Source organism: Schistocerca piceifrons, chromosome 3 (genome assembly GCF_021461385.2).
Source record: "Schistocerca piceifrons isolate TAMUIC-IGC-003096 chromosome 3, iqSchPice1.1, whole genome shotgun sequence".
NCBI classification, from domain to species: domain Eukaryota; kingdom Metazoa; phylum Arthropoda; class Insecta; order Orthoptera; family Acrididae; genus Schistocerca; species Schistocerca piceifrons.
The window spans coordinates 346,456,051-346,471,069 of NC_060140.1; the positions used below are offsets into that span (position 1 = coordinate 346,456,051).

General features: G+C 39.0%; 1 protein-coding gene across 1 annotated transcript in view; it reads left to right on the top strand.

Annotated features, from left to right (window-relative positions):
• Nucleotides 1-968: 968 nt before the first annotated feature.
• The window catches only part of LOC124790147 (ERI1 exoribonuclease 2-like), a 45,918-nt gene continuing 31,867 nt past the window's right edge, over nt 969-15,019 (top strand). The window contains exons 1-2 of the mRNA XM_047257739.1: nt 969-1,141; nt 1,366-1,790. Of these exons, the coding sequence (XP_047113695.1) occupies nt 1,110-1,141; nt 1,366-1,790 (457 nt within the window). The 5' untranslated portion in view covers nt 969-1,109. The remainder of the gene's footprint in view (nt 1,142-1,365; nt 1,791-15,019) is intronic.

The following is a 15,019-nucleotide window of genomic DNA, read 5'->3' on the forward strand; positions in this document are numbered from 1 at the left end:
GTAAAATGCGGTGCAGTGATTGCAGCAGAACTGCTGTACAACATAGCTACTTTCACAAGATGCCCGCCTTCTGATCGGGTAGTATAAGCCTGTGACAGGACTGGATTAGGAGATGCTGGGTAGATGGATAGGTCATGTCTTGCATCTGAGTCTTCCACAAAGATATGATCCCTGTGGCAGGAGACGGGGGTGGGAGTGGCATAGGGATGGACTAAGATGTTGTGGAGGTTGGGTGGGCGCTAGAACACTTGTTTAGGAGGTGATGGAAGTATCTTGGGTATGATGTCCTTCATTTCAGGGCATAAGGATAGATAATCAAAGCCCTGATGAAGGATGTGGTTCAGCCATTCCAGTCCTGGATGGTATTGGGTGACAAGGGGGTTGCTTCTTTGTGGTTGATTCTTGGGATGGATATGAAATTTGTGGTAAGTTTCTATGGGACCAAACTGCAGCTGTCGAAGTGCAGGTACTATTGATGATCGGTGTGTTTTATGCTGACTGAGGTGTTGATGGAGCCATCTGAGAGGGAGAGATCGAATCTAGGAAGGTGGCACAATTGGTGGAGGAGGACCAGGTGAAGTGTTTGGGAGAGAATTTCGTTTTGAAAGCTAGCAAGTCTCTGTACCTTTTGTTTGTGTGTCTGTCGACGACGCTGTGCTTCTGCCTTTCTGTGAGTCGTCTCATTATTCCTAAATAATTCGTCCTTTCATGTTTGGTCAAAATAAAGATAAGCAATGTAGTCGTACCTGTATCGACACCAACGTTGGTTCTAATGCTATTTTATTAATGCGTAAATCGAATGAACACTGTTAGCGCCAACGTTGACCCCAATGTGTGGACCCTGTCGAAATGCGGTCTTGTATGACTTCTAGTGTGAATCGACCAGTGAGTTCAATACTACTGACGTAATGAGCTCGAGGTCACTAGAATCGACCTCCAGTGAGACACATTTCGACTACAGTAGTATCGATATTTTTATGCCGCACTAGGTTTTGAAAGTAAGTGTAAAGTGACTTTTACGATGAATGTAGATAACGCCGATTACTAAATGTGTATAATGATTCGAGATTGCCGTCGTCATCAGCAAAGTACGCCACGTATTGCAGAATATGAATCACGAGTTAATTAAGCAAATTGCTCGGTGAGTATGGTTCATCAGGGTACTCGTTTTTAATTATGTAGAACATTAAGGAATGAAATTCGCAGCATTTCACAGAGTACAAGGGAACAAAAGTTGTTTAAAATTATCTTTTCTAATCAGTTTTGCATTTATGTTGAAGTAGGTGTGTGAAGTTTGGGAAGTGAAGTGTGTCAGTTGCTTGTTGCCGTAGGCCTACTAATGTTTTTTCCCGTAATTTTTTTTAGGAAGCATGGGTGCTTGGAGAGGGTTCCTATTGGTTCCTCAGCAAGTAAAGCTGCACTGCAGAAACCAGATCAAATGTTTGATTATGTAATAGTCATTGATTTTGAATCAACATGTTGGGACAATGACGACAAGTTTAAATATCAGCCTGAAGTTATTGAATTTCCAGCAGTCTTGCTCAATACTAAGAGTGGAGCAATTGAAGATGAATTTCAGCAGTATGTTATGCCTACCGAGAATCCTAAACTTTCACGTTTCTGCCGAACTTTTACTGGAATTAAACAAGAACAAGTTGATGCAGGAGTGCCTCTTGCAACATGTTTGCTTCTTTTTTCTCGATGGATAAAGAAAATTACGGAGGAGAAATCACTTATTTTCCACAAGAAAGACAGCATTCATAAGTCGTGTACATTTGTAACGTGGTCTGGTGAGAACAAAAAATTGCATTAGGTTGTTTCTGTTAAAGAACTATTTTTCTAGGACTAAAAGAGAGCATGGTTGTATTTACAAGTCACTATTGTTAATTTCCCAACAAATTTGTGTGGCTGTTGTTGCCATAAATTTTACATTGGTAATTATAGATTTCACAACGATGGAAATCATGAGTCAAGGTGTAAATTCATTCTTGTCTTGTACAGTTTCCCTGCACTTACAGGGTCAGCTTTGAACCCAATACTCTCCTTCTGTAGTCTTACTACCAACTCTGTGTTGCTTCTCAAGCCATATCTTCAACTTAGCAGTGGGAGCTATTTGTCATACAAACTTTCTACAAGCCACATCAACAATTATTAATAGTCTGCCATGCGGAACGTTAACATGCTGTATGGGATAACAATATAATTAATAGAAAATCTTTCAGTATGCTAAGTAGTCTCCAGACATAATCACAGTTGCTTTTATGTTTAATATTGCCGTGAATAGACTGATGAATTTCAAGGCCTTTTTTGAACTGGTGCAAGTTAATACACTCTATGCTGTTAACAGTGGCTTAAAGTCTTAAATCTAGGAAGGTAATTGGTTTGCTGGGTCATTGGTATGGGTTATGTATTGTTTTTTGAATCTAGAAATGTTTACACTGGAACACAGAATTCCATTATGAATTCTAGAATGAGGTATGTAGTTTAAACAGAACTTATTTTTATACTTTATAAATCTCACATCATCGTAAATTGATTTTTATTACTTACGACATTACCGGTTCAATAGTAAAGGTAGTGAGCAAAGTGTGAAGGCCTAATATTTCAATTATCTTGGAAGACGACTCTGCAGTATGTGTTTTTGTGCAGTTATTGATTTTAGCTGCATTTGCCCCATAGGATTACAGAGAAAGAGAATGTATACAGTAAGATAGCACTGTCATACCCTGCACTGCATCGCATCAGTCTAACTCCAACCATTCAGTATTCCAATGATCTACATCCACAGTGTACTCTCCTTTCTGTCTCTTTGTTTCATCACGTCCACTCTCTCAAACCCATTCCTCCATTTCACTGTGTGCCACACACAACTTCCTATGCATCGCCAGTACCAAATTTCTGTCATATTGAATTCTTGTATGCCACTTGAACTTCTCAATATTTTAGAGAGGCAACTCTTGACGCTTAATCTGAAACCCATATTAAAGTAAAGTATCACACAATTACTTAGTATTGTTTGTGATTGACAGAAACGTAACCAAATAAATTAGCAGGGAAAGTGGTACTGTGAAAAAAGTTGCTGCTTCTTCAGATATGGACAAATAAGTGCTGTTTGTCTCCTGGCAGCTTAATCGTTACATAAATACTGATATTTTTCAACGAAAATAGATACATCTGAAAGTAGAGGGTTGTGTGCAGTATACTACTAGTAGTGCAATATCTCAGAAACAAACTAGACGTTCTACAAGTATTCATAGAGGAACACTTGTCACATGTACTAGTAATAACAGAACATGGGCTAAAATGCAGTGAAATAATATAATATATATTAGTAGGTTACATACTAGCAATTAATTATTGTAGGCAAAACCATAAAGGTTGTGGTGTGGCAGTTTATGTTAATAAGGATATAGAAGCTAAAAAAATTCCTTTCTTGAACACCACACCAAAGAAGGATCAATTGAAATGACAGGTATTTTGCTCCACAGTAATGATCTTAAGTTACCAAAGCATAAAGTGATTGGAATATATAGGCCACCAAATGCTGATGTAATGCTGTTTATGGATAAACTTTGTAATGTTATTGGTCAGGCCAGTTCTAATGACCTTACTATATTAGGTGACTTTAATACAGATGCAAACTCAAATAGTTTAGTAAACTTGAAACTCAGTGATGTACTGATCTCATACAATTTTGTAAATATAGTGAACTCTGACGCCAGAGTGACGGACACATGTTTCACTAGAATATATTATGTTATAATCAACAAAGATGTTATAGATAAGGTAAATTACAGTAACTGCAATTTTCTTTATTCTGACCACTTCTGTCAGGTGGTAGAATACAACAGTTCAGTTGTGCCTAAAATAACAAAAATTGTGCTACATAAACGAACGCTGAATACCTCAAGTATTAATGCTCTTAAAGACAAACTAGCGAATGAGAAATGGGATTCTGTGTACCAGTTAAAAGGGTCGGATGAGAAATGGAATGAATTCTACTCAACATTACTGCATCATTGTTGTCCAGTCAGAGAAATCCATAAGATAGTTAAACACTGTCAAAATGGAAGTAATCCTAGACTAAAACTCCCAACAAATCTGATTATGCTCAGGCAGCAAGTACATGATCTAAACCAGCTTTATAAAGCTACTACTATGCAGGTTTTCAAGGAAAAATACAATAGGGCTAAGCAAACTTTTAAAACTGAAATTGTTAATCTAAGGAAGCACATTAACAGCAAAACAATAGAACAGTCTGACAACATAAGCAAAGCATCTTGGAAACTAATTGACAAATACTGAAAAGGTCCCAACGAGATGAACATGGAACCACTCAGCATAAGACATGATGCTAACATTATAAAAGACCCAGATACTATATGTAATATTTTTAATAACTACTACATTTCTGGTGAGAAATCAACCCATATTATAGATTCACAGGTAGAGACCTGATGCCATCTCACCCAGTGTACCGAATTTGAATTTGTGGAAGTGAATGAGGAGGTGGTTTGCAGGGCAATATACATGCTAAAGAAAAAATTTTCATCTGGATGGGATGGTGTATCCAGTGCTATTACTAAAGCATGCTTAAAAGAAATCTCTAAACCACTTACTCGCCTGATGAATTGCAGCATTAGAGAAAACATGTATCCAACAGTTCTAAAAACGAGTGTAGTGAAACCAGTGTATAAAAAGGGAAGTAAGGAAAATGTCTCCAACTATAGACCGATATCATTAATTCCCACTTTTAGTAAGATATCCAAAAGCATTATCCTTTCTCAGCTAAGTGCCTTTTTCACAAAACATAAACTGCTTGTAGATTCGCAGCATGGCTTCAGAAAAGTGCTAAGTACAACCACAGCAGTTACACAGTTCATCCATGAAGTTTACTGTCTGTTGGACCAGAAGATGCAGACTTCAGGTATATTTTTGGACTTGACAAGAGCATTTGATACGGTAAACCATAGGGTACTTCTTAAAAAGCTAAAATCTTATAGTATTGGGGATCAAGCCATGAATCTTCTAACTACATACCTGCTGAATCGTAAGCAAAGCACTAAATTGTCATACAAACTAGATAATAAAATCATGAACTCCCAGTGAACCTGTATTACAATGTGTACCACAGGGCTCAATCCTTGGACCCTTTCTCTTCCTTATTTATATTAACGACATTCCACAACCCATTAATTCCCATATTGTAAGCTATGCAGATGACTATGGGAGTGAATCTAATGAGCTAGAATCTCTTGCTACTAGTGGTGCAACAGAAGTAACAAAATATTTCAATGATCAGGGACTCAAGGTGAATGTCACCAAATCTCAACTACTGACATTTAAAATAGCCAGTTCTCACCACAACAATATGAATAGTGTGTGTAATATCTCTGCAACAGAAAATGGTAACTGTAAATTCCTGGGTGTGTATGTTGATGAAAATTTGCGGTGGACATACCATATTAATTTCATATGCAGGAAAGTCAGTACTGCCATATATCTCCTCAGCCAGCTCGCAAAGATAGTTCCTAGCCAAGCACTGAAATTAGTGTATTATGGAACACTTTATGCCTTTCTCAATTACGGAATTGAACTGTGGGGCTGTGCAGCTGCTGTACATTTAAAAAGAACACTACTACAGAAAAGAGCAATAAGACATATACATGGGATGGGACATAGAGATTCATGTTGTAAAGTGTTTGTGCAGCACAAATATCTTACAATATATTCTCTGTTCATCTTCAAAATAGTTGTATTTTTTATAAGTCAACCAACAGAGGCCATCAAGGGCAGTGATGTACATGACCACAACACTAGAACAAAGTGTAACTATTTCTGTAACAGAACAATGTTAAAAACGACAGATAGAAGTCCATATATCAGTGGTTTGATTTGGTATAACAAGCTACCAAACTCTCTAAGAACGTACATGGGAAATGTTTTTAAAACAAAATTAAAATCTTTTCTAATAGAAAAATGTTTACATTCTTTCAACGAATTTTAAGATAGTGATTGTAACATGAGGCATTAGCATATCAGTTGTGATGTGATAAATATAAAAAATAGACATAATAAGCAACAGCTACAGAATATAGTGTATTTTATAAGTGTAAATATAACCATAGTATTAAGTCTGACGTTTGCAAAAGCCATCATTACGAAGGCTCCATGCAAAGAAAATATAAATAAATAAATAAGTTATGTAGCCTTACAGTGAATGCTGCTACTTGCCATGTACATGACAGAAATTCTCCATCACCTGAATCTGCTGGTGACTGACATTGGCTTTGACTTGGTTAGCTGTTGATCTAAGGTAAATTTGAACGAGAGAGTTTGGCTGTGGTTGGACGAAGTCAACAAATCAAATTTTGTATAATTCAGGTTATGGAGCATATTTTATGCATATTAGGCTTCAATGCCCGGGATTTTAATGATTTCATGGGTCAAACAAGAATGAGATAATTTGTAGGAAAATTGGTGACAGGTATATTTTTAACTTCATGTGGACTTCATCCCCTCCCATGAACTGTGGACCTTGCCTTGGGAGGGGTGGGTTGCGTACCTCTACACTTCAGATAGCCGTACACAACGTAAGGTGCAGCCGCATCTGTTGAGAGACCAGACAAACATGGTTCCTGAGGAGGGGCAACAGCCTTTTCATTAGTTACAGGGACAACGTCTGGATGTTTGACTTATATTGTCTTGTAATTTCAACCAATATGGTCTCGCTGTGCTGGTACTGCAAACAACTGATAGCAAGGGGAAACTACAGCTGCACTGTACTGTATGTTTAAATGACATTCCAGAGGTAAAATAGCCCCCATTCGGATCTCCTGGTGGGCAGTACTCAGGATGATGCCGTCATCAGGAGAAATGGAACTGAGGTTCTACAGATCAGAGCCGGGTATCTTAGATCCCTTACTCGGGCAGGTAGGTTTGAAAGTTTATAAAGGGAAGTGGATAGGTTGAAGTTAGATGTAGTGGGAATGATTGAAGTTGGGTGGAAGGAGGAACAGGACTTCTGATGAATACAGGGTTATAATAACAAAATGAAATAAGGGTAATGCAGGAGTGGGTTTAATAATGAATAAGAAAATTGGAATGTGGTTAAGCTAATATGAACTTAGTGTAGCCAAGATAGAACAAAGCCCACACCCACCACAGTATTGCAGGTTTATATGCCAATTATCTCTACACATGTTGGAGAAGTTGAAGAAATGTATGATGAGATAAAAGAAATTATTCAGATAGTTAAGGAAGATGAGAATTTAATGGTGATGGGAGACTGGAGTTCAATAGTAGGAAAAGGAAGAGGAGACAAAAAAAAGAAATAGTTGATTACGGACTGTGGGAAAGGCACAAAAGAGGAAGCTGCCTGGTAGAATTTTGCACCGAGCGTAATTTAATCATCGCTAACACTTGGTTTAAGAATCTTGAAAGAAGAGTGCATACATGGAAGAGACTTGGAGACATCAGAAGTATACAGATTGATTGTATATAGAAATTTGACAACCAAATTTTAAATTGTAAGATGTTTCCAACGGCAAATGTGGACTCTGACCACTATTTATTGATTATGAAACTGTAGATTGAAACCGAAAAATTTCAAAAAGGAAGGAAATTAAGGAGATGGGATCTGGAAAAGTTGAAAGAACAAGAGGTTGTTGAGAGTTTCAGAGAGAGCATTAGGCAATGGTTGGAGAGAACAGTAGAAGACGAATGAGCAGCTTTGAGAAATGAAATAGAGAAGGCAGCTGAGGAGCAAATGTGCAAAAAGACAAGACCTAATACAAATCCTTGAATAACACAGGAGATATTGAAATTAGTTGATGAAAGAAGAAAATATAAAAATGAAGCAGGTAAAAGGGAGTACAAATCTCTAAAAGATGAGATTGACTAGGGGTGCAAAATGGCTAACAGGAATAGCCAAAGGACAAATCTAACGATTTGGAAGTGCATATCACCAGCGGAGAGATAGATATCACCTACAGGAAAACTGAAGAGACCTTTGGAGAGAAGAGAAGCAGCTATATGAATATCAAGAGATCAGGTGGAAAACCAGTCCTAACCTAAGAAGGGAAAGCTTAAAGGTAGAAGTAGTATGTAGAGGGTTTATGCAAGGGGATCAACTTGCAGACATTATTATAGAAGTGCAAGAGGACATAGATGAAGTTTAGAAGAGAGATAAGATACTGGAAGAATAATTTGATAGAGCACTGATAGACCAATTCAAAACAAGACCCTGGGAGTAGACAACATTCTGTCAGGACTACTAATAGCTTTGGGAGAACTAGCTATATAAGAAAAGGCATCAAATAGTACATGAAAATTATTTTTGGATCTTGTTTTTTAATAGTGCAAATTAGTCTCCTGCTGGGCACTAAGAAATTATAGCCATAGTGTCTAGTTGTAATTGCATAATGTGAGTCTTTACCTGTTCAGGACATACATCTATTCTCTGCTGGAAACCCATTGTAGGCCTATACATTATCTTCTCATATGTGTTTGGTATAACTGTCTTTAGACCCTGTGTTAATATGCTTGTCCTTAGCAAAAACTGGTTTTTGAATTGTTGTTTGAAGTCTTTGGAAGCTCATTAATTAGGCTAAGAACTGAAGTTACCTGCACTGAACCTTGTGGGACACCATATTTTATGTTCATTCTTTGTATTCCTGTGCTGCAGTTTTTATTTTTTTCCCCAGTGCACCCCTCTGCATTCTGTTATCTTTAACAGTTTAACCTTTTTGTTTTTGAATAATAATTGGTTTATGTAATTGGAAGCTTTAGTGATCTCATGGAATTTACCAATATGAATTTGTTTTTGTTTAGTTCTGTCAATACTTCATTTGTGATGTTATATTTGGCTTTCCGGACAGTGAATAATTTAAGATGTACGAGGGTGAGTCAAATAAAAACCTTAACTTTGTAATAACAAATTGAAATTTCGCGCCGTTATCCTGTAAGTTGGTAAGCTTGCTACAAAGAGCGTGCAGAATGGCCTGTAGGTGGCAGCATAGTGCAGATGCACGCCTACCATCGCAGTATCAGTATAGAGATGGCCGCCCCACTTGCGACTTGCACCAGGGAAGAACAGTGTTCTGTTATTTGGTTTTTGCGTAGTGAAGGTGTGAAACCTATTGAAATTCATCGACGAATGAAGGTTCAGTACGGTGATGCATGTTTGTCACAGCAGCAAGTCTACGAGTAGAGTAGGAAATTGGCAAATGGTGTGACTTCAGTGGAAGATGCTCCTTGTCCAGGTCAGGCACAAGAAGTTGTGACTCCATAGAACGTTGCAGCAGTTGAAGCCATAGTGAAGGAAAACCTCCAAGTGACACTGAATGACACTGCAGCTTGTTTACAGATTAGTCATGAGCCAGCACACCACACTGTGCATGATGTGCTCCAATTTCACAAAGTGTCTGCAAGATGGGTGCCACGACAGCTGACTCCTGAAATTAGAGAACGACGTGTTGATGCTTGTGAAGAACTTCTTCAGCGCTTTGAATGAGAAGGTGAGGGCTTCCTTGTAAGAATCGTTACTGGGGACGAAACCTTGGTTCACTTCCACCAACTGGAAACGAAGAGAGTGAGCAAGGAATGGCTTCCTCATCACCAAGTGATTTCCATATGTTTGGACCACTCAAAGACGCAATGGGAGGAAAGAAGTTCCGTTCTGATGAAGAGGTATGCCAAGTGGTGCATGAGTGGTTGCGCGAACTACCAAAAGAATTTTTTCCTAAAGGAATTTATGCACTTTGTAAGTGCTGGAGGACTTGCATTGAGCATGAGGGAGATTATGTTGAAAAGTGATGCAGCTTTGTACCACTTCTGCACAATAAATAATATTTAAACAAATATTTAAGGTTTTCATTTGACTCACCCTCGTAAATGTAACCACCCACCAAATAAATTTGTTTATGTTGGGATCCACCTTTAGCAAAACTCATTTTTTTCTTCTTTCATTCAGACATGTTTTGCTGAAGTTACAGCATCATCAGTGTGTTTTTATGTTCCTTACTACCTGTACTTATAAAGGGTGAGTCAAAAATGACTGTAGAACTTTGGAATGACATAGGATGTTTTTTAGATAACTTACAGAACCTGTAGATGTCCTTTTTAGCAAACAACCTCAAATTTCACATAAGTGTCAAGTGTTACTTTGGTTCAGTGTGACTACCATTTGTGATGTGGCAAACATCCAGCCAGTAATGAGTTTCTTCCAAAACTCATTGCAGCAAATTGGGTGTAGCTTGTGCAATGACAGCGTAGACTAGATTTTTCAGGTCAGCTAAATTGTTTGGCAGGGGAGGAATATACACACAGTCTTCAATGAAACCCCAGAAAAAGAAATTCAGTGGTCTCGAGTCCGGGGAGTGAGGTGGCCAACCCACTGACTTGGGAAGTGATTATTGAGGAAACCTCGAACTTCTATAAGGAAATGAGGTGTTGCATCATCTTGCTGGTAATAAAACAGCTAATCTTGGTCATCTGCATCGATTTGGGAATTAAAAAGTTTTCAGACATTCCCAGATACACAATACCTGTGACAGTTTTCTCCACGAAGAAGAAAGGGCCGTACACTTTCAATTTGCTAAGTGCACAAAACGCATTAACTTTGGGGCTGTGATGAACATGTTCGAGGGTTGCACATAGATTTTTCACTTAGTTTCTGCGGTTATGGGTGTTTACCATGTCACTGATATAAAATGTTGACTCATCGCTGAAGATTGTGTTCAGGAAGGTCTCATCATCCTCTATGCGATGCAAAATTTCCCCACTGATTTTCCCATCACTTATGTGCTATGCCATTGTGATTCTGAATGGTTTCAAGTGTAAACATCTACACAGTACTCGCCAACCAGTCTTTTGTGGAATGCCAGTCTTGTGAGGCGCATGTTGTACCAGTTTTTGTAGATTGCAGGCAAAGCTCTCCATAACCTGTTCGACATAATCGTCAACATGGGGTCATCCCAGTAATTTATCATGTCACAGTGAATGACCCGTCTCATCAAAGTTCCTGTGCAAAAGTAAATTGTAGGCCTGCTTGGAGGTTGTTTAGCGTATCTGGGGCAAAATATATGCCAAACAGTTTTTACAGAGTTCGTTTCATGAAACCAAAACACACAGCAAGCACACTCCGCACCAGTGAAAATAGCCATTTTAACTGTTCACTGTGCTGGCACTCCTGGTGGTGTAATGGGGAACTGATGCACTATGTGAATCAAACTTGAGGTTGTTTGCTACAAAAATGACACATCTACTGATTCTGTAAGTTATCTCAATAATTTTTTATATTTTTCCAAAGTTGTAAAGTTATTTTTGACTCACTCTGTATAAATTTGAGTTCTTAAGAAAATATTCACAAATTATAAGACAAACTAACTTTTTTCACATACACACACACACACACACACACACACACACACACACACACACACACACACACACCTTGTAACCACATGCTATGGTTTATATTTTCCACTACAGTTATTTTCCTGTCACAGTTCGGCATGTATCAAATTTTGGAACTGGTAATGTTCTGGTTAGGCCTGATATTAATTAATTCCGTATGGAACTTTTGTGTGGATTTCTTTTACTTTGACTATGGCTTTCTGTATTCGGTAGTTTACTTCAGTTATTAGTTTTCTTGGGGGTGTGGAGGGCAGGTGGGGGGGGGGCGGGGGCTGCTGTTGCACTTAAGAATGTTTGTCAGTGTCTATGTCTGTTGGTGTGTGTTTCATGTCCATAATGTGTTCAGTGAATGTAGAATGACAGTTGTTGCCTTTTAGTGCTCTTCTGTGTACCAAATATTGAAATTTCTGCCTCTCTAATTTAAATTTATTTGCCGTCCTGACAGATCAGTTGGTAAATACCAGATGTTTTGTTTGTTTGTGTGCGTCTTTGTACTGGCTGCCCTTAGTTTTCTCTGTATATAATTTTTGTTTTGTAGGCCGTTTTTAGTCTTGTTTTATTTTTTTAAAGTATGTTGCCCATTCTTTGGGCTGCTTTGTTGTTTTACATGTGCCTTTGCTTGTTGATATGGATGAGGGTCATTACATGTCACATCGCCTAATTTTGGAAAATTTTCCTGCTTGACCATCACTGATTTTGCTGGAATTGTATGCAAACATTTGCACATGGGCCCAGTGTACCTTGATGAAGTTTAAAATTCAGTGAAGCAATACTGGCCGAGATAAAGACATTTATTTGACATCATATACAACTTTGTGCACAGTGCGTGTGGATTTTTGGGGCTTTGGGCAGTTATATCTCGGCCATTTTTTGAAAGAAATGAAATTTGGCCATCTTGTACAACTTTATGTGCTCTCTTAAGAATAATAATTAACAGAATTTCATAAGTGATATTCAGCCATAAATTTTTAGGCAAAAATCACCTTAAAAAAACTGGCGTGCTTGGAAAAATATTGAAGTCTGACTTTCTGTCCTTCAGAAACTAAAGGTATTATGAACATGGAACTTGTCATGTAGTAACATGACAAGATAAGGTTTTCAGATATAACATTTTATTTATATGACTTTTACAGTACTTAATAAATTAAGTGCAAAGTTAAAGATTTTGTGAAGGGGTCAATCAGTAAGGCGTACAATACTATTTGGAGACACAGTATTCTCACACAATTGCATCAATGAGGCTTTCATGGCCACCTCACCATCTTCATAAGGTCTTCCCTGTCTCAGCAGTTTTTTGGAACCCAAGTTGGTGACATGCTGTATGATTGTTTTGAGCAGGAGAATGGTGTCCATCAGGGCAGTGTTTTAAGTGTTGCCCTCTTTGCCATAGCCATAAACAGTATCACATCTGTGGTAAGAATTCCTTTACAGTGTACCTTATTTGTGGACGATTTTGCTGTTTTCTGTTTCTCCTCCAGTGTTTCAACAGTAAGCCATCAGTTGCAACTTACACTGTGGAGGTTAGAGGAGTGAGCTTCAAAGACAGGTTTTCAGTTTTCTGTAGGTGTGTGTGTGTGCGTGTGCTTGTGCTTGTGTGTGTGTGTTCATTTTAATTGTTCTCATTGTGTTTTTAATTTTCCTTATTTGCATATGAGGGACACCATCCTACATTTCAGAGACTCAGTGAGGCTTCTGGGCCTCGTTTTTGACTCCATGTTGTCATGGTTGCTGCACCTTAAAGCCAGAATGTTAACGCATTGAACATAATGAAGTGCCTTGGCCACAGGTCTTGGGGAGCGGACAGGGTGCGTATCTCCAGTTATATAGGGCTTTCATGCATACAAGGCTGGACTACGGGTGCACACTGTATGGATCGGCAAAGCCTTCTTATTTGAAGATCATTGCCACTGTCCATCATGTGGGGATTTGGCTTGCTACAGGTGCTAATAGGATGATTCCCATACTCAGTCTCTGTGCTGAACCTGGGAACTGCCACTCATCATGTGGTGACAGCTCCTCATGGTCGGTCAGGCATGTAAGTTCCTCGCATCTCAGTGAGTGAGGTGGTGCAGTGGTTAGCACACTGGGCTCCCATTCAGGATGATGACGGTTCAAACCCACATCCGTCCATCCTGATTTAGGGTTTCCGTGATTTCCCTAAATCACTTCAGGTAAATGCTGGGATGGTTCCTTTGAAAGGGCACGGCCGACTTCCTTCCCCATCCTTCCCTAATCCAATGGGACCAATAACCTCACTGTTTGGTCCCCTTCCCCAGATCGGCCAACCAACCTCACATCTCTGACTTCACCTGCATACCATACTGTTGCTCATCCACCTCTGAACACCATTTCTCTGTCTGTCTATGAGAAACAACACCGTTTGAGATCCACATGCAATGTGTGCTGGTGTCACTCGGTGCAGAGCAAGTCCTACCCCAAATCCAGGGTTTTAACCATCTGCCATGCTGGTTACTGCAGAGGCCCAGAGTAATTTCAGATTTGGTGCAGTGCGGGAGAGATTGCACTCCTGCTTCTGTTTTTCATGTGATATTTTCTGAAATTTTATTTGAACACCACGACTATGTAGTTTTCTTTACGGATGGGTCCAAACAGGCCTCAGTTGATTACTCTGTTGTTTTTCCAGTTTGTGTCCTCAAGGTCCAACGATCTCAAGACTTTATTGTCTTTGACACAAGATTATATGCAATCTTATGGGCACTGGAGCAATGAGACGTTTTTCCTGTGCTAAGTTAGATATTTGTTCCGATTCACTGAGTGCCCTTCACTCTCTTGAAATGTCTTTACCCAGCAGATAAAGTAGTCCAGAGTATCCAGGATGCGTTCCTCCATCTAAAATGACTGGGGAAGGAGGTTTCTTCCTGCTGCGTACCAGGGCACATGGGTATTGCAGGAATGAAAGGTTGGATGTAGCAGCCAAGGAGATATATTGTGATCCTCAGCTATTTCAGTATGTCATCCTCCTGCATCCTACAGCCTTGCTGTTGAGCATGACAGACAATAAACCCCGTCAAGGAAAGCCCACAACACAACATTGGTCTACCTCCTTCCAGCCATGTCAATGGGACAAGGCCCTCCTTACTCATCTTCGCATAGGACACATTTCTATGGTGCATGGCTTCTTGCTCCAGCAAGAGGAAACTTCAGTGTGACTGGCTCACCCTGTGTTTTTTGTAAGCAGTCAGCCAGTCACATTTTCCTGTGCCTTTCTTTTAGTTCCTCTGTCATTTTGCTTTTGTTTTAATCTCCTGCATAGCACATTTTAGTATTTTTTTTCATCCTCTTAATGTGCATTTTAACATTTTCACCATTTTATCCATGTTTGTTTCTTTTAATGTTGGATTGTTGAGTTCCCTAAGTTCTGCACATGCACTCTTGTGAAACGAAGGCATCTTGCTATGACAAAAGTGGTCTTCGTGGAAATGGTCTATTAGCTGCTTGTTGGCATATCTCATATGCTTTTCCACATAAACACCTTAATATTGCATTAAGTATGTGGCAGCTAAATATATTAGGGGCATTTGAAAAGTCCGTGCAAAAATAAAAACTACTTGCGTGTTTGGGGTAAACCTTTTTTATTTTT